Source organism: Cavia porcellus, unplaced genomic scaffold (assembly GCF_034190915.1).
Source record: "Cavia porcellus strain 051 isolate PalLab524CR breed Dunkin Hartley unplaced genomic scaffold, mCavPor4.1 scaffold_9, whole genome shotgun sequence".
In the NCBI taxonomy this organism is placed as follows: Eukaryota; Metazoa; Chordata; class Mammalia; order Rodentia; family Caviidae; genus Cavia; species Cavia porcellus.
The window spans coordinates 6,999,041-7,018,270 of NW_026947492.1; the positions used below are offsets into that span (position 1 = coordinate 6,999,041).

Consider the following 19,230-nt stretch of genomic DNA (forward strand, 5'->3'; position numbering starts at 1 on the left):
TGTAATGGACAGTGAACTAGAATAAGTTGTATAAACCTGTTCTACAAAACTGTAATTTTTAATAGAAAATTTATTATGAAAGTAAAGGTTTTGAAAGGTGATTCTTTATATAATTTTTCTGCTGTTTTTTAAGCTTTGAAAATAGTCAAAGAATAAAATGAAAGTATAATTAAATAGACATTTTCAGTTCATAGCTCTTGGCAACACAGAGAGTTTTGCTATCTCTGATTTCATTCTGACACAAAAACCTTAAAAAATGCAGCCTGCGATACTAGTGATCTGCACCATTTCTGAACAGCTCTAATCTTCTCTTGGAAAAATGGAGTCTTGCACAGCATGTCTAGGAATTGAGGTTAAACCCAGCAGGCATCTAATGGCAAAATAGCTAGATCACCTTCACACACAAGCGCTGTTCAATTTGTTGCATATTTTGGTTTATTTCCCAGATCTCTGAAATGGTTGTTTTTGTAAATAATTTAATCCAGTTATTTTATGGGAAAAATTTACCAAGCTTCTTATTTCAACTTTCCAGTCCTAAATATCTGACTTTATTATCCATTTAAAGACTGACAATCTGTTGATAATTTTTGAAGAAAATATAAAGACAAATCACAGTCTCTGTCCACGCCTGTTCTCTTTCCTGTGTGTTTTGACCGACTCCCACGTTACACTGTGCTGTTTCTCTGGAGAACCCAGACTAACGGGGTCCTCACACCGAGGAGCAGAAAGCAGACAGGAAAGACCACTCTCTGATCTTCTCCCTTCAGCCTCAAAGCTGTCTGCAGTGCTCCTTAGTGGTAAATCGCAGTGAAAACCACTAAGGTGCACAGTGTCCCAGCCCCATAATCAAAAAGCTAAATATAGAAAGGTAGTTTGGAGTTGAAAGACCACAGCTCAGTGATAGGAACACTACCTACCTGCCCAGCGCTACTTGAACTTCATTTCTGTGGGCACTTCCTGCATCTCTGTCACCCTGACCCAGGCTGGGATTCCCTCCTCCTGTGCCTGTAGAACCCCAATCTCCTTTTTACCACATCACACCTCCTACGTTTGTGGTTACTTATTTTTGGGTATGTACTGTGTTTCGACAGTTTGGAACTATATCTTTTATTTTTGTATTCTCTATGTAGAAGTTAAAAAGCTTCTGTGCAAATTAAGCCAATACCTATCATCTGACAGTTTGTGTGGCTGAGAATTCAGGAGTGTTCTAGCTGCCTGGGTAGCTCTGGTCAACCTCTGTACTGAGGCTGCTCTCACAATGGTGGTTAGAGGGCTGGGGATTTAGCCCAGTGGCCTAAGTGCCTGTCTGGCAAGCATGAGGTCATAGATCAATCCCAGTACCCCCCCAAAACAAACAAACAAACAAATGAAAAACCAATGGTACTTGGAGATGCATTTATCATCTAAAGGCTTTACGGGAGCTAGAAGATGCACTCCCAAGATAGCACAGTTATTATAAAATATATGATACACATATCATGCATTTATATTACTATCTATAGTAAATAATATGTAGGGAGGCCACACCGACTCCATTTTGTCCCAGACACATCCAGTTGACAGTGTTTGGTAGAAAGCACAGGCCTGAAACATTCCCTGCTCCAAGGTAAAAGCAGGAGGTCCCATAAGGACAGGAAGCAAACAAGTTACATAATCTAAGCACAAACAATATGAGTTTCTTTGTTCTTTATCTGAATAAAAGCTGCTTGTTTATGCTGGCCGGCAGCAACCATTTAGCTGACCCTTAGTGTGTGTGTCCCTTTATTTTCCCTTTTCTTGAAGAACCTCTACAATATTACATACAATCTCTTACTAAAATTTATTATATATTATCTGCATATTACATAATATATAAATTATAAATATTACACAAATATTTATTATATATTATATATTTGCACATAGTAAATTAATGTATAGTAAATATAAATATGAAAATATAAACTTAATAATAAATGTTTTAAAACATTATATAATATAAATATATATTTATATATTATATAAATATAAGTGTGTCCAAAAATTATATATATTATATATGATGATAGTGCATCTAAAATATTATTAAAATAATAATAAATATAAAATAAAATAAATATAACAAATATCTATAAAAATAATGTATAATATACATGTATGAATGAATACTATATAGAAAGTAATAGAATAATAACATATATAAGAAAGTAATATAGGGGCTGGGGATTTAGCTCAGTGGCATAAGCGCCTGCCTTGCAAGTATGTGGTCATGAGCTCGATCCCTGGTACTGATAAAAAAGGAAAAGACAAAAAAAAGTAGTATAGGGGCTGGGGATTTAGCTCAGCAGCATAAGTGCCTGCCTTGCAAGCAGGCAGTCGTGAGTTCGATCCCCGTACCGATAAAAAAAGAAAAAAAAAAGTAATATAAATGTAATAAATGCATTTATTTAGCATATTATTTAATTTATATAATATATTATAAAAGTAATATATTATGTACAGTATAGTATATACTTGATATATTATATAATAAATTAATGTATATATTATAATATAATATGTATATATTGTATAATGTAAATAATATTGTATATATTATATTGTATATATAAAATAGATGATATAATAAAAACATTGTTTACCATTCTAAAATATGGATAATATTTAATGTTATATTCTATCATATATTATAATTATATAGTTATATACTGTATTATATTATGTATAATATTGTGTAACCTATAATCTTACTACTTATACAATTAATATTATATTGATTATACTGTATGAGTGCTTTATTAATTATATGATATTATATAATATATAATTATATGACATAATGATGTGTAATCACATATTGTATATATTATATATTATATGCTATATATGTGTAATATACATAATCATATATTTGTAGAATACATATGTATGGGGGACTGTCTCCTCAGTTCTTTTTGCTTAGGCATTTACCTAAGTTAGAGCAAGGTTCTATTATAATGGAGTAGGGAGCACTTTCTTTTAACTGCAGTGGGCCTGAATATCAGTGCGAACAATCTCCCAATGCATTCATATTTCTGGGCTCAATCTCCCAGCATGTTTTTGGGAGAATATAACCTTTACTTCTTATACAACTTAAAAGGAAAGCAGATATAGACATAGTGTGAAAGCATATTAATATAAAAGTGACCATAGCACAAATATCTAAAGAAGGGTGAGAGATAATAGACTAGATGAAAAACATATATATGAATTAACACAATAAAGGTATAAACCTGAGAAAATAAAGAAAATCATATTAAATAATTCAGAAATAGATACAATTAAACACTTGTATGAAAAATAGGGAAAACAAAAGAAAATGAAACAAAACACAAATGAAAGGGCCGATAATAAAAAGCCAGAAATTCCTTCTTGCTGAAATGTTTAATATGGAAATGGAGATGGTTCTTTCTGTGAGCTGTAGTTTGGAGACTGCCAGGAACGGGGGTGGGTAATGGGGCTTCTCAGCACCAAACAGTCCACACCAGGTGTGCCCAGGTACAGAGTGAGGCCTGTCCGGCCTTGCCTACCACTGTGGCTAGGACAGTGTCTTCTGTATGACTGTACTCATGCTCGTGGGCTTTTTGCAGCCATGGGTAATGGGAAGTCACTGGAGCCACCTGCAAGCCCACTGCCCTGCCACACCTGCGGACCCGTCTGGTAATTCCCCCACACTCCCAAAGCCCTCTACCTGTGTGCCTGTAGGAGTAGCTAGTGGTCCAGAGGTGGTGGCACAGACCTTGTACGCCTTTGCGGTGGAGGAGGTAACTAAATCAACACCATTTGCACTGAGGGAGACTGTGCTGTGGTAGGAACGGTTGGTGCACAGCCCCTGTGTGAACCCACACAGCTGAGTTTTCTGTTTCCCACAAGTGCATCTTCTGGGTTTAACTAGAAGCACCTTCTCCTCTCCATGTCACAGACCGTGCTTCCCACCACACAGATTTCTCCACAGACTCATGTCAAAGTCACTTCCTTAGCCGACATTCTCTTCCAGGATGTCAGCCGTATGCGTCAGTGAGCAGAAGATGCTGATGAGTCTTGGAGACATAAAAATGCACGGCTTTCTGGTCTTCTGAGCATTATGTTCAGACAATAGAATATTTCATTAGGCAATTCGCTGTTACAACGCCATGTTAATATGCCAGAAAATACTGGGAAATTCTTCTGTGCTGTCTAGCTATATACATCTTAGGCCTTCTGAATGCTCATGCTGTGTGTTATTATGGTGCCAGGTTCTGTGTTTGGGGAGATCTTCGTGACTTTTTCTCATTTCTCTTGCTGGGAGCTGGAGGGTTTCCCTTCCCCATACTGTGTTGCTGTAACCTAAGTGTTACGGCCCTCTGTTCCATTACAGTTTTAAAATCTAGTGTTTCTGAGGTTTTTTGGTCCCTGATTCTTACTGCAAAAGTGCCTTCCCATGAGGCCCTGGCTCACCTCACCATGTGACTACATTATTGTCTTTGCTTTTACAGGAAAAATTAGGTGACTGCGATATTAAAACACCATGAAAATCACATGGTCGCTTTTACCCATTCTGTTCACTTTGACCATAAGTTATGGAAATCATAAAAATCACCCAGATTTCTTTAAAGAATATTTCTTATTCCATTCTGACAAACTTCAAGCATGGTACAATCACTCTTCACATTTGGTATTCTTGGCATTGGATCCTGTCTTAGTTGGAATCCAATCACTCTTCTCCAGTGGACATCATTGTCTTCAAGTGTCTTTTCTGCCAAGAAAGATTCTTTAAATTTGATATTCTGAGTCCTCTAAATGAAAAAGAAAGTCTAAGGACACAGAGAAGGGTTTGTAGAGATTATTGATAGTGATTCTGTATATTTATGCTTTAGCAAATGTAGCTTAAAAACATGTCAATCTGATTTCTAATGACAGCTTCTACTGGGTGGAGCAAATTGGAATTGAACGCAATGGTCATGTCCCAGGCATCAATAACACCCACACTGAGATCTTTGAAGATGTCCTGTATGGTAAGATACTGAATGTATCCATGGAAGTCATCAAACCACTCTTGATCTGCCGGCATTTCCCTGATATTTTCTGTCTTAATAATCACTTTAGTGGCTGGGCTTCGTAGAAACAGTCGTTCAATTGCTTTTCGAATGTTGATAGCCCTGCGAATAAAAACCTCAATGGGGAACGGTCTGAAGTGATGGCCGAAGGTGATGACGATGGCTGTGTGCTGGTCCCCTGGCACCCGGTCGATCTCCAGGGGGATATAGCCGTCATCTATCACTGAATACCCATGAAGGGTACTGAAAGGGTAGCTGTGCTTTTTCCATTGCACCTGGGTGTGCCGTTTAGCATCCAGGAGCAAACGTTTTGGAAAACTTCCAGTTCCATGGAGATCAAAAGATTTTAGTGCTGATAAAAAAAATAAACAGGTCTTTAATTCCAATGCAGCAATGAATATTTTCAGAAATAATATATTACCTACAATACCCACCGAGAGTATTTTGTCTTCTATAACTACAAGGCAATGATTAATGTTTGTGAAAGACTGTCCTGTTATTTGCAGTTCTCACTTAGAACACCTCCTCAGGAGCATTTGGTAACTCTAAGGTTACCAAATCACGTACGTGGCTGTCTATCAAAGTGCAAAGTTTTCACTGAATTTCTTTTCAATTATAAAAACTTTTATTGTGGCAAACAATATAACAAAATGAAATGTAACAAAAGTTTGCTGTTTTAGCCATTTTGAGCATGTAATTCAGTGGTATTAATTCAATTTTACTAATTACAGTCACAATGTTCTACAATCATTGCCATTATTTCCAAAACTTTTTCATCACCCTAAACTAAAACTGTGTCCTGTTAAACAGTAACTCCTTGTTCCCCCATTTTTCCTAGGCCCCACTAACCTGTTGTCCATTTTCTGTCTTTATGGAGATGCTTATTCTGTATATATCCTGGAATCATATTTGTTGTTCTGTCTGCCTTGTTTTGTATGTTCAAGGATTCTCATTGTTGTAGCATGTATCAGAACTATGTTCCTGTTTTTCTTTCTTTCTCTTTGTGTGTGTGTGTGTGTGTGTGTGTGTGTGTGTGTGTGTGTGGTGTCCAGGTTTCAATTCAAGGTCTCATGCTTGATAAACAAGCTAAGTGCCACTGGGATCACATCCCCAGCCCCAAACTTCTCTGGTTTTTATGGATGAATAATATTCTGTTCAGTGTCTGTAGTACATTTTGTTTATCCATTCATGTGCTGATGGACACATTATCATTTTCACCTTTTGGTTATTTGTCACTCATTTAGAGGTATCTACTTGAGTTCCAATTTTCCATTTTTGGGAGTATATAATAAATGAAATTGCTGTATCTTTTAGTAATTCTGTGTGTAACTTCTTAAGGAACTTCCAAACTGTTCTCCACAGCAGATCTAATCACATCCCCACCCGCGATGTATGAGGGTTCTAATTTTCCTCATCAATATTTATTTTATTTTGTTATTTCAGCTTTGTTGATAGTGATGAAATAGTACCTCATGTAATGTTTTGTTTGTTTGTTTTTCAGTAGTGATGATTGAACCCAGGATCTCTGAATTTCTTGATTTATATTGTAAGATAAATCTCACTAAGTAACTCTCTTTTGAGACAAGGTCTCACTGTGTATTCCAGGATGGCCCCATGCTCACTGGGTAGCCTAGGCTGGCCTTCAGCCCTGCTTCAGGGATCCTCCGGCCTCTGCCTCCCAAGCGCTGTTATTACAGGTATGTGCCATAACATCAGCGGCTAAGCAACTAAATCTCCCAAAATGGACTGGTTTTGATCCTCCTGCGTCAGCCTCTCAGGGTGCTGGCATCACAGGTCTGTGCCACCATGCGTAATTTCATTTTACCTTTTAAAAAAATTTTTTTTTATTTTTATCGGTACCAAGAATCGAACTCACGACCGCCTGCTTACAAGGCAGGCGCTTATGCTGCTGAGCTAAATCCCCAGCCCCTCATTTTACTTTTGATCTGCATTTTCTAATAACTTATGATTGGAGCATCTTTTTAGGTGCTTGTTAAACATTTATATATTTTTAGAGAAGCATCTATTCGTTGGAATTTATAAGGAGCAAAACAGCATTTCTTAGGAAAGAGGGAATAAAATACATGTCAACTGAAATGTTTCGAAATCAGAAAGCTAAATATGGTAAAAATCAAAATAGCCCAAGTGAAAGAATAGAGACCTCATTAAAAGTACTTTAAAATCAGCCTGAATTTCTAAAACAACGCAAGGGAATTACATACTTTTTAGAACTTTGGGCAGGTATTCAATCCACTGACGCAGTGTGGAGTCTCCGTGGAGGTAGATGAGCTTTCTCTTCAGACAGCCGGTTATCTTAGCTGTACTGAACTGAGCCTGGTTGCAAAACGCTGTGATCCACCTTTCCTGCAGAGTGTAACCGCCGGGGAAGGGCATCTGCATCCCAATTCCACATCTCTCTTTTATTGCTTCACTTTCTGCAGACAGATAAAGGTTGTTAGTGGTTTTCATGGCATCTGATAATTCCCAGACTTCTTTTCCTTCCCTTCTCCAGCTCTTGTGTATTCCTTTAACTCTTGTTTCTTTTTTCCTCTCTTAGTACTGTCACTTGTTTTAAGTCATCTTAACTCATTCTACTGAGATGTTTCGGGTCATCTCGCCACCTCTCCACTCATCCTCTCCTAAACCTGGTCACTGCTAAGTCTCAAGTTCTCTTCTTTCATTGTCATCCCTAATGAGTCTTTAGGGACTGAAGTCTTTTTCTAATCTGAATATTAGTGGTCTGTTAGTTGAGGTTCTAATTTTTGAATTATTTATCTCAATTCTGTCAACCAAGAAATAATCTTAACTTCCATATCTAAAAAATACTTTATAATTTTACATATGTGCATTTCAAAAGCTTCGAACAGAACCAGGAGTGGGGGCCCACACTTGAAAATAGAGGGCTTCATAAGATGGAAGCAGGAGGACCGCAAGTTTGAGCCCAGTTGGAACAAAATTAGCAACTTAGTAAAACTTTTTCTCAAAACTGAAAAAAAAAGTGTGGATACATCTCAGGGTAAAGAACCCTGGGTTCCATCCGATCCTGCAAAAAGTAAGAATGAAAACAATAAAAACAGAAAGCATCACTCCAACAAACAAAAAGCCAAATGCGTAAAAATAAATTGATAAATATAAATTTTTTAAAATTACAAAATAAGAATTTCAAACAATATGAAAAGCCCGTTTATTTCTAAATAGAACTTTATGAAAGTATCGTGCAGCTTGAAGCACAAACCAACATTCTGAGTTATTCCAGCAAGATCTGCTAGCACTGTTACGTTCTGCCTTCCAAGGTATTCTATCTGGCAGAGCATGAAGTGTTCCCATAATCCTAAAATAATTTTTAAATTTTATAGTGACATGATTAGGCTTTCAGGAGGCCTGGTGGTATTATATCCTGACTAGTTTTAATAACATGATCCTAGAAACTTAGGTCTTATAGTTTCTAAGTACTTGTTAGCCTACTAATGTCCTGGTACAGCTGCAAAGACAGCCTTGAGCTTATTACTGGTTGTCAGGTCTCACCTAACATAGTGCCAGCACATTCATTATCTCCTGGTTGCTCTTGCATGTTTAATTTTAGAATAGAATTTTAATTTTAGAAAACTATGTAGTACATGGTACAAAATTTCATCTTTTTTCAGTAGATTAGAGGTAGTGATAAGCAAGCTACTGCTCCAAAGGTTTAAAGTTCAGCACTAATTCATCAAACCTGTGAATATGCTGCCTTCTCAGAAAAAGGAATTTTCCAGATGCGAGATAAAATGATTTTCCTGAATTCTCTTTGGCAACAGGAGAAGACTCCTAGCTAAATTCCTTATTCCTCCAACATGTAATGTAGAAGCAGAAGATAGACCAAAGGTACACAATATAAGGATTTGAACAACTGTTGCATTATTGGAGGCCAAGGAATGCCTTCAGCAACTGTAGACTCTAGAAGCTGGAATAGGCAAAGATACTGATGTCCCCCTAGAGCCGCTAGAAAAGGAACACAGCTCAGCTATACTTCAACTGTAGCTCAGTGAGACTGATGTCTAGCTCCTGAATGACAAGATGTTACAGTAGCAATAAGAAATGCATATAGACTAAAACCATATTATTTTCAATATTAGGACATTCCAATTTGAAACAGCATATTTTCTTCTATTTGTATAAATTTTATTTCATATTCTTCAGTAACATTTCAAATTTTCTTTCTATAGATCATACTCATTTTGATTATTTGCTTTTTAAAGCACACAGTACACATACCACTATATTTTCCCTTGATCTCTGTGTTTCAAAAGCCCAACAAAAAAGCACTCAACAGAGGACCTGACTTCCTCTTCCTCTCCTTATTGATATTGATTGGCTATGCTCTACCTCACACCGCCCTCATTGGTTATATGAACAAGGTTAGTAATAATTTTTCTCATGAGAATAGTTCCTGATAAGTTCCTAAAATACACTGTAGCACTTTAAGTTAGTACTACTTCTAGCAAGGAATACCTTTTAGTATGTCGCAAGTAATACTTTCCCTTTATCTCATTGTAAATAGACACAATCAGATATTGCTCATTTAACTGATTCCCTACATTATTTACTTAACCCTAGCTATTCTATCCCTGATATTTATGAAATATCTCCTTCGCCCTATTCTCTAACTACAGTTATCCTCAGGGTTCAGTCAACGGTTAACTATAGCATAAGTCTTTCTGCATTTGCTGTCTTCATACAAATAGTAGATGAATATTTTTCAAATTGCAGGCTTACTAAGGATTTATTTTCCCAATTCTTCCTATAATGCTTCATATCGATTAGACTTCCAATGAACATTTTCTGACTAAATGAATAAATATTGGCAACAAGTCATTATTAGTTGCTAAGTTTACCAGTGTTAGTGATGAAATAAACATTTTGTAGAAAGTTATTTTAAAGCTAAAGTAGTATGCTTCGTATGGAACATCACTTTCTGTTTGTTACTAAAGCATTTAGTAAGATGGGAACATCATATAGAACTGATAAGTGCATCAAAAGCAGTTATGGGTTCTGCCGACAGAATTAGGAAAATCAAAACCAGACTGTCTCTCCTCTGAAGCTGTAGGTGTCCATCAAAGACATTTACATGGAGACTCAGACACTAGGAGCTGAAGTCCTAGGTTTAAATAGAATGTACAACATTACTACTGTTTTCTTCTCTTGAGGAAATCAAGATGAAATCTGTTAAAGCAAAGTTTAAAATAATTTTTAAAAATTGATTTCTTTTGGAAGTCTAGCACGATGGACAACACAAACAGAAGTTAAAGATTATCCTGCAGCAAGCTACAATTAACACAGGTTAACACTGATAAACTTTGTCATGAGTTAGACACGAGCCAAGCAGCACCTACTGCAAATAGAGCAGACTTACTGTTACATTGGGAGACCTTAATAGGTTTAAAGTCTTTCATTATTTCAACTCCCACTTTGGACCTTCAAAAGATAAGACAAATTAGACCATTGTCCATACAAATCAGGCAACAAAAATCCACATGATTGTAAATGAAGGATAGTTTTCAATATTTTATAAATGAAACTTGTTTTGTTGTAAATTTTATATATATTGTGTATTATAAATAAGGACTTTGTAAGACTTTCTATCCTACTGAAACCACCCAAAGTCCTTGTCAGCTCTACTGAACTGCTAAGTGCAATCAGTGTGACCTGTGACTGTATGTCTCAAGTATTTTATGAAATTTGCAAGTTCACTATCTGTTTCTATGTCATTTCTTCAAGTTCATATACTGTTTTTTAAAATTATTATGTTTTACTTATTGACCATTCTGGCTCAGTTTTATTCTACCTAAATTCCTCAACACAACTGCCAGGGCACCCTTTCCAGCTGCCAAGGTACGTGCACTTCCTTTGAGCTCCTGTCTCATCCCCCATCACTTACGCAAGGAGTGCAGACCCCTCATTATGCACGTAGAGCTTTTCCTACAGGGCTCCTGGTTCCCTCTTTAGCCAAGTTCCTGTGTGTCCACCTTGTTTTCCTGCACACTGCTGTATGAAGACTAAGTTGTCTGAAGGAAATGGTCTTGTCTATTGCCATACCCTGAATCTCCATCACAGTTGGTGACAGAAAGTAGTGGCCATGCAGAAATAAGTGAAGGCTACAATTCTTTCCTCCAGCTGATGAAAGACTGCGTTACTATTCCTGCTCCAAAGCTCTTTCTTCCTCATCTCCTCTGAGTCAGTTTTTGTTTAACCTGTGTTCAGGCAGGAAGGACTAAGGACAGAACAGGGATTTGGGTACCAGGTGCAGCGTATGCAGTCACCCTACTCTTTCCTACAGGTGTCGCTTCAGGTGCAGTCCCATGAAGGCAGTATGCTTATCCTCAACTGAGGTCTGAGTGTGAGGGTGGTCGAGTGTGGAGAGTCTGGTGAGTTGTACAATCTGAGATAGGCAGCAGAAACCTAACTGTGCTTTTACTTATTCAAAAGTGAATTGAAGAGTATGGATAATGTACTCAAATTTGAATATTCTAATAAGATTCTAAAGTACAAATCTATTCCATGTTTGTGTTTACTCCTACTTCCTATGTATGTATTTTTTGAAGCTTAAAGGAAAAGCTCTCTAAGTTTGACTATGAAATTTGCTAATAAGTGACGCTGAAATCCTGGTATTCTACTGTCCCCTTGCTTAAGGAAAATAAATACCCATGGCGACTTGGTGTAGACTTTTGTAGAACGAAAAAGAAAAAGGAAAAGAATTGAGGCTTATAGGAAGTTAGCAAATGAACCAAAGATTCTGGGACTGGTAAGTGTCTCAGGGCTTAGCTGTGAGTTCTGGATTTGTGATTCGTCACCTTTTGTAAACCTCACAGTGGCCCTGATGTTTCATTCATGCAGACACCAGTTTTGTTCAATCAAAAGCTTCCAATAACTGGTTGGGTCACACTTTGGGTGCAATGATGAATGCCTTGGCTTTGAGTAGTATATTTAGAGGCATCTCACCATAAGATCAAATGGAAATGTCCTGTAGGAGTGGTTTTTTAAAAGGTGCTTAGGCTGATGATGGACAGTTGAGAAGCTATTGTAGTAATCTAGGCGACACCACTATGGCTTAAATTTGAACAGTAGACTAGGCATGGAAAGAATGATTGAAAGTAAAGGTAATTGACATACAGAATGAGTGGGCTATAGTAAAAGAGGTGATGGAGCATCCTGTCTCATATACTTCCCAAACAGCTTTTCTGATGCTATATTTATGAACACAGAATAGACACCTTCTGTAGAATGTATTTGAAAAATTTTACATCTGTAGTAAAATATATGACTGAATGTGACACTGCTGTTTTCTGTAGAAAAGAATAGGTAAATCTTTTTAGTTTTCTACCCATGCATCCCTCTTTTCTTGAACATTTCAGTGACAATGCAAATTGTGGGCTGAGTCAAGGGAGACCCCATCTGTCTGCCCAGGATGTTAAACAGAGTCATCTGAGGGTGTCATGCTCAGCGCTGACCCGGACAGTGCACCTCTGTCGGGGGCAGGGCCTGTCTCTGTGTTGAGAAGTGTGCTCACCTGTGGAAAAGGCTCTGCTCCTGGACAGTGAGATAAGGGATATTATGGTTCCTGGTAGACACGTGGGTGAGGGCCTCACAGGGCATGTGCTGAGGCTTTACACAGTAGAAGACTTCATGTTCTCCGCCAAACAGGAACTTGCATAGTTCTGCGCTTGAGTTTAAGGTCAGTCCACATTCAGCAAGTGCCTGTGCACTGCCGTTAACAAATTTACCTCTGAAAATAATTATATTGTGCGTTTCTTTCCTTGCCCTCCACAGGGCTGAAGCCCCTTCACTGGGGTGCATGAGCAGCACAGACAGGGAGACCCGGCCCTCCCAGAACAGAGTGAAGCTCACAAGGTAGGTGCCATTGTTGAAGTCCGTCACCTTTCCTGATGCACCGGCCTTAAGGCTTGGGGAAGACATCCTGGCCCTCAAAAAGTCTCCGCCATATTCCTTCCTGCGTCCTAGGTGGTCCCTCACCTCCAGCCGGATGTCCAGTTGGTCCCCCCGGCAGTACGTGTCCTGAGGGTTGAGGATGGTGGTCACGCTGTGGCCTGCACTGGTGGTGGTGCTCTCATCCGTGAAGGTCCTGGGTGGGATCAGCCGATCCAGTTTCTCTGTAATCTCCCTGATTCTCAGCTCAGTCTCTGTTGGCGATTTTGTCAGGTTCACTGATGTTTTGGGACATGAGGACTTTGTAGATATGTTCCCGTTTTGGAGAGTGATAGGTAAATTTAGAGTCAACCAAAACTGTAATGACAAATACATGCCATATCATAAAATCAACTTGTTTTCATAGTCATTTTTGCTTAGAATTGGTTTGAATGTGTATTTACACACTATCATAAACTTTGACTGAAATACACACATTTATGTTTTTACTCCAGTAGAGAATACTTATCAGTCATAGATAAATATATGCAATCTAAAAAGCAGCTTAGAGAATATGTAAGAGTAACAGACTGATGCTGGTATATTTGTTTTTACCTTGCCTGTCCACCTTACGTCTAATAAACAGTTTCTATTAATTCTGCCTATGCATGTCTTTTACCTATGTCTAATAACCTTTCATTCCCAAACTATCATGGTACAAACATCATCATTTATTCCCTTATATTCTGGTAGTCACTTTAATAGTGAAGATGGTCATCAGACCTCATGAGGACAGTCCTGGTCTCTTTCTTTCTACTCTGTCCCACTGTGGCTAAGCCAGTCTTTCAAAGTATAGTTATTTCTTAATAGATTAAGGGAAAAAAACTTTCAAGATTTTTCACTGTTTTCTTCTTCTCTAACTGGGGATTATAGTTGTCAAAAACATTTGTGATATTTTAAAGTTTTTATTTATCTTTAAAATTCAGAAAATAGAAAACTTTAAACATTTTCAAAGGCAAGAAGAAAACAAGATTAACTGTCATCAATTGAACATATTAGTAGTTCTGGACAATAAAATTAAAGAAGCAAAAAATTCTAAGGTATAAGAATTGCAAAACATGTTTAAGTTTTTTATTTATATTGTTTTTTGTGATCCTATGATTGTCTACAAAGATAATCAGGGTTGGAAAAATCAATGGTATTATGAGGTACAGCCTTGGGATTGATACAAATAAATTTATAAAATAATAATATGCATTGACACCAGTAATAATTAATAGAAAATGCAATAGGAGATAAGTTATGATCTTGATAACAGCATATGGTAAGAAAATCATGCTATTGATTAACAAAAAGTAATTTGTTCATAGAAGAAATAGAAAAAAAATGAAGGCACAACGTCAAACTAGATTTGTCTGATCCAGGAATGTGTACCCTGGAGAAGTGACCAGTACTTATTTAATGGCACAGACGATGGTGCCTTAACCAGAGCCGTTATGGGTTACACGGGAGACAGAGCTCTGCTTGGATGGATTGCGGGAAAATGGAGAGTGAGGGGAGGAAGGCAGTGTTCCCGACCCCGCTGACAGGAGGCAGAGAAGCAGGGAGAGCAGAGCTGGGGCGGAGAAGAGGGCGGAATCCATCAATGATTTCTGACCTGATACAGGTCCGCCACGGGAGGCTTCAAATTAAATGGGAGAAAACTGCCCCTACCTTCGTGGTGTTTTGAGAAACTACAAGAATTATCCAGGTAAGGATTAGAAGAGATGACAACATCAGCAGTGCTTTTTGAAGCTTCATGTTTGGGAACATGACGAGTGTCCCCTGAAAGAAAACACAGGAGAAGGAATAAGGTAAGAACTGCGTCCCTCTGTAGGCATTGTCTCATTCTGACCCTGTAACATGCACCTGCGGCTTTAGCCCTCCTGACTCACTCCACACAAAAGGAAGGGGGTGATCCAGCAGGGTTACTGCAGGAGAGAGGGAAGGAGAGACAGGGAGAGGTGCTGAGGGGGAGAGGGGAGGAGCAGAGTCGTGGAGAAAGGAGTAAGATTCTGGATTTTTAAAGCTTACTTTATATCTTAATAGCATTAAAAAAAAAGCTTACTTCAGTGTGCAAAATATGAGGCTTCTTCTCTGTTCTTTGTCAAATCCTCAGTGAAGTTGAAATTGTGTAAAGAAAAAAAAAGACATAAATAAACAAATCAGCTGGGGATACAGCTCAGAGGCACAGTGCCTGTCTGGCAAGTGCAAGGTTCTGAGTTTGATTCCAGGTACCAAAAATAAATACAAGCAAATCACTTAAAATAAAAGAAAAAATTTTATATCAATGGAATCATTTAGTAGAACCCACAAAGATTTCATTTTTCAGTCTCAGACATGCAGAGCAAAATCAGATACTTTTATGCAAAATGGGGGGACAGTTTAGAGATTGTTAAGTTTTAGAAAGTCCAAGATGATATCTTTTTTTTAACAAATGTGCAGTACACAATTGTAATTCACACTAAAATATCCCTATTGAACTATGATTTCCAAAACATGAAAGCATGGCGTAAAAGGGATACTCAGTTTCTAGTCCACATTGGTATTGGGGTGAAAAAGGACAAAGTAGCAACTGAACCTGTCACTCCGTAACTTGTCATTGTTTGTAAACTTTCTGATCAATAAAAGACTGTACTAAGAGGATTGGGATAATATATATGTGAGTGTTATCTGCTTGATGCCCAGTAAAGTAACTGACAAACACTATTTTTAAAAACAATTAATTTAAAAAGTAGAATTTTGCTTTTCAGGCCAATGTCAAGTTCAATGAAATGTAATATTATCTCAGAACATACAAATAGCATAATATGTGTAAAAGGGTAAACTAATAGAGGCAATCAAATACTCTAAATGCCCAGCATCCGAAAAAAATCCAGGCTTTCTGACTCCTTAAATAACTTCATAACGTATGTCTGACTGATTCATTTTTCCTTCTCTGGAAAGAAGCATATAGAGATGTTTCAGCAACACTGAAATAAACAAAAAATAAGCATGATTATCAATTTGCCTTTATAAATCTTAGATTCTCAATTTCCTTGCAATGAATTTTTAAGCTTATCTACTTATTCACTTATTTTCTAAAAACCAAAAACTCACCACAAATGTGTCTGGTACCATATAATATTCTAGAGACAAACAAAATCAACAAATGAATAAAATAGACATTTCTGAGCACTGGAAGACGGTGGTAGAAACACTGCGTTCTTGCTGTGTAACATAAATGCTCCCGAGCTTCGGAGTCATCAGCTGCACCCTTCAACCTGAAATCCTCATCTTTTCCTTCCTTACTACAGTGGTGTCCTCTAATCGCCACCAAATTCTCTGGGACTCATTATTTGAGTCCCAGCTTGAGTACCATTTACTCTTTCATCATTCATCTTAACTGATGGATCCCTCATGTTCCCCTAATCTATTATACATACCTTTGCTATAATTTTTTGTTTTGTTTTGTTATATCACAGTGTGTTATATTGCCTTGACTGTCTGCTCTTTCATTGAATGGAGGAACTTCTGGAGATGATACCATCACTCAAGAAGACCGCAATCTCAGGCTGGAACCACCTCACTCATATACTGATATGTGTCCCACAAGATCTCGGTCCTGACAACCAATTCTCTAATGATATCCTTGTCTAACATTTGGACTGATGTACTACAAACCAGTGAGAATTGCTCTCTTGAGAGTGGCCAAAGTACTTTGTAAGGTGGAATTTTAGTATTGGCAGGCTCCTTAAAATTTATTAATCCATTTCTCATTTCTGTAATTATTTTTGCATCTGCTTTCTACTTGGAAATTTTTCAAGATCACCATTGTCTAAACCAAAAGCAACTGCAGTTCATGATTCTTGGAGATTTATAGCAGATAATATGCTTTATACTTAAATCAGTACCTGACCCAGATGCTACTATTGATCTTGAGCTCTGCATATCCCTATGTCCTCAGGGTGTCTCCACTTGGAAATCTCCATGGGCAGAGATGTGCTGGACCTGGCCTACATTAGCTAATGAGAGCCTACTACGCCCATCTCTCCCCAGTGCAAATAGGGCATTATGGACCAACGTGCATCAGGGAAATCAGCAAAGGATGAAAACAGGTCCTTTTCTGGGAAAGCAGATTTATCGATACACCCTGCCAAGAGGTTCTTAAAATCAACCGATTCAGTGAGAGTATTTTCTTTTCTCTGAACTCTCTACCTTTTTATTTTTAACCAGGAATCACCAATCGGAATCCCGGTCACTGAATTGTCTGTCTCCATTGGTCTTATCCTGTTATCTTCAGACGTGATTGGCAAAGGGCAAAGACTGCCACTGTTGTCCCTTCTCCCACGAGTGTTAAGTGGTGCGTGGGTGTCCGGTTACACTACATTTCCAGGCCTTCATTGTGTGTGGCGCCCTTTATTTGAAACAGAGAACAGTCAGGTGCACCATGTGCACATCTGCTCCACACCGGCTGCCTTTTTCCTGACAGCAGCCTGCTGAACACAGCAGCAGCCCGTTTTGACCAACTGATGAGACCTCTGAACCTCTTCTTCAAATAATGTTTTAAAATATGTAAAATCGCATATAACAAAAATTAGTGTTGCTGAAGCCCAGCAATCAACATTTCAAATAACAATTTTTCATATGGTCATAAAGCAGTTCTTCATTCCCACATGAAGTGTTAAAATTTACAATATCGGCCTCATATTTACAGTAATTTCAGAGCACTGATAAGTATGAATGGCATTTTGAGCATCTGTATGAACTGTCGTGATGGAACACTACCTGTGACTGGAATTGCTGACTCAGGTACAGGTATTGCTCAAACTGCCATGATTTACTGTTACCATTCATGGTTGAAGAGATTACTGAACTCCTGTTAGAGGCCAGTGAAAATAAAAATGTATTTCTTCCCCACTCAGATCCAGAAAGGTCCTCATCCTGTCCGTGGCCTCATTGGGGTAACCAGCCCAGCGTTATGGCTGGAGGCAGAGGATGGCAGAAGTTCCAAGATTCTTCGCTTCCTGGATGAGCTCAAGAGGCCGAAACCAACTGGACTTCTCCATGAGAGAGAACCCCACACCCACCTTGCTCCCTGTCTCAGCCGTCACATTTGGGGTCTTACTCCCCTCATGGGCACTCCATATGGTCGGCATCTTTTACATTTGTGGAGCTTTCACTGTCATGGCCACTGCCGCCTGGTACATGTATTTCCAATGCATTGCATCAAAATTTCTTTAGTTTAGAAATACTTTATTGTGGCATAATTTATATGCAATAAAATGTGTGGATTTTACTGGCAGTTTTATGAGTGTTGGCCAATGCATACACCTGTGTAGGCACAATAGTCAGCATAGAATGTTACTATGCCTACTGTGCTTCTGGTCCCAGGCAATCACAGGTCTGCTTTAGGGCTCTGCGGATTACATCTGGTTTTCTAGGGGGTTCATATGAATGGAATTATATAGAATGTATTCTTTATGTCTGGCTCCTTTGATTCAGTGTGATAGTTTTGAGAATTCATCTTGGTGCCTTTATAAGCACTTTGTTTCCTTCATTATTGAACACAATTACATTTTGTGGATTTACCAAAAATTCATCATTTTATTGCTATTTGAGTTTTCCAAGTTTGGAGCTCTTATGAATAGAGCTGTTAAAAAATATTTGTGCATACTTTAGTTCTCTACATAGAAAAAGATTTTCATTTCATTTGGGTAAATACCCAAGAGTGGAATAACTATCTAACTGGTCAGTAGATGTTTAACTGGATACACAAAACCCTTTTGGACTTTATCACTCTTAATCTACAGATACATTTGGGGAGAATTGCTTTGGTGGCAATGATGGCCTTCCAATTTGTATGTGTATTGAAATCTGTTTGAACTTGTGAAGACTCGGTTTTATGCAATGAGAAGCTCATGGGAAGAGTGGACTTTATATCAACTGTCTGGATTTTATTGACACTTTACTTAGAAACTGTCACTGTATAGCAGGCATCACCCAAAATTATACACTCAGTTCTGTGATGCCACTTCATTTCATGCAAGGTTCTGTGAAGCCTTCTTTGTACTCACACAGCTCAGGGTTCAGGAAGAATTTGAGGATGGTTTTTAACTAAATTTGAGTCCCTTTCTCTGAACTTTTCTTTTTCCTGGGATTTGCCTGCTTCTTTTCAGCCACTTTGGTCTGAACTCTATCACGTGAAACCTCCAGGTCACGAGTTCGCAGTTTTGTGCTTGAATTTCAGTGGTCCTGC

At 38.0% G+C, this 19,230-nt stretch overlaps 1 protein-coding gene and 1 long non-coding RNA gene across 2 annotated transcripts; one reads left to right on the forward strand and one right to left on the reverse strand.

The window, feature by feature from the left end:
* Window positions 1–3,383: 3,383 nt before the first annotated feature.
* Window positions 3,384–14,767, reverse strand: LOC100734362 (NXPE family member 1). The gene is made up of 5 exons (XM_023566218.2): window positions 14,667–14,767; window positions 12,598–13,331; window positions 10,444–10,505; window positions 7,277–7,489; window positions 3,384–5,406 (listed from the first exon to the last, which is right to left on the reverse strand). The coding sequence occupies exons 1-5, from the start codon at window positions 14,763–14,765 to the stop codon at window positions 4,871–4,873; spliced, it is 1,644 nt and encodes a 547-aa protein (XP_023421986.2). The 5' UTR covers window positions 14,766–14,767; the 3' UTR covers window positions 3,384–4,870.
* LOC134477613 (uncharacterized) lies at window positions 14,416–18,276 on the forward strand. Its single transcript, XR_010049646.1, has 3 exons — window positions 14,416–14,806; window positions 16,457–17,783; window positions 17,897–18,276. It is a non-coding gene; the product is annotated as an uncharacterized LOC134477613 (long non-coding RNA).
* The last annotated feature ends 954 nt before the right edge of the window (window positions 18,277–19,230 follow it).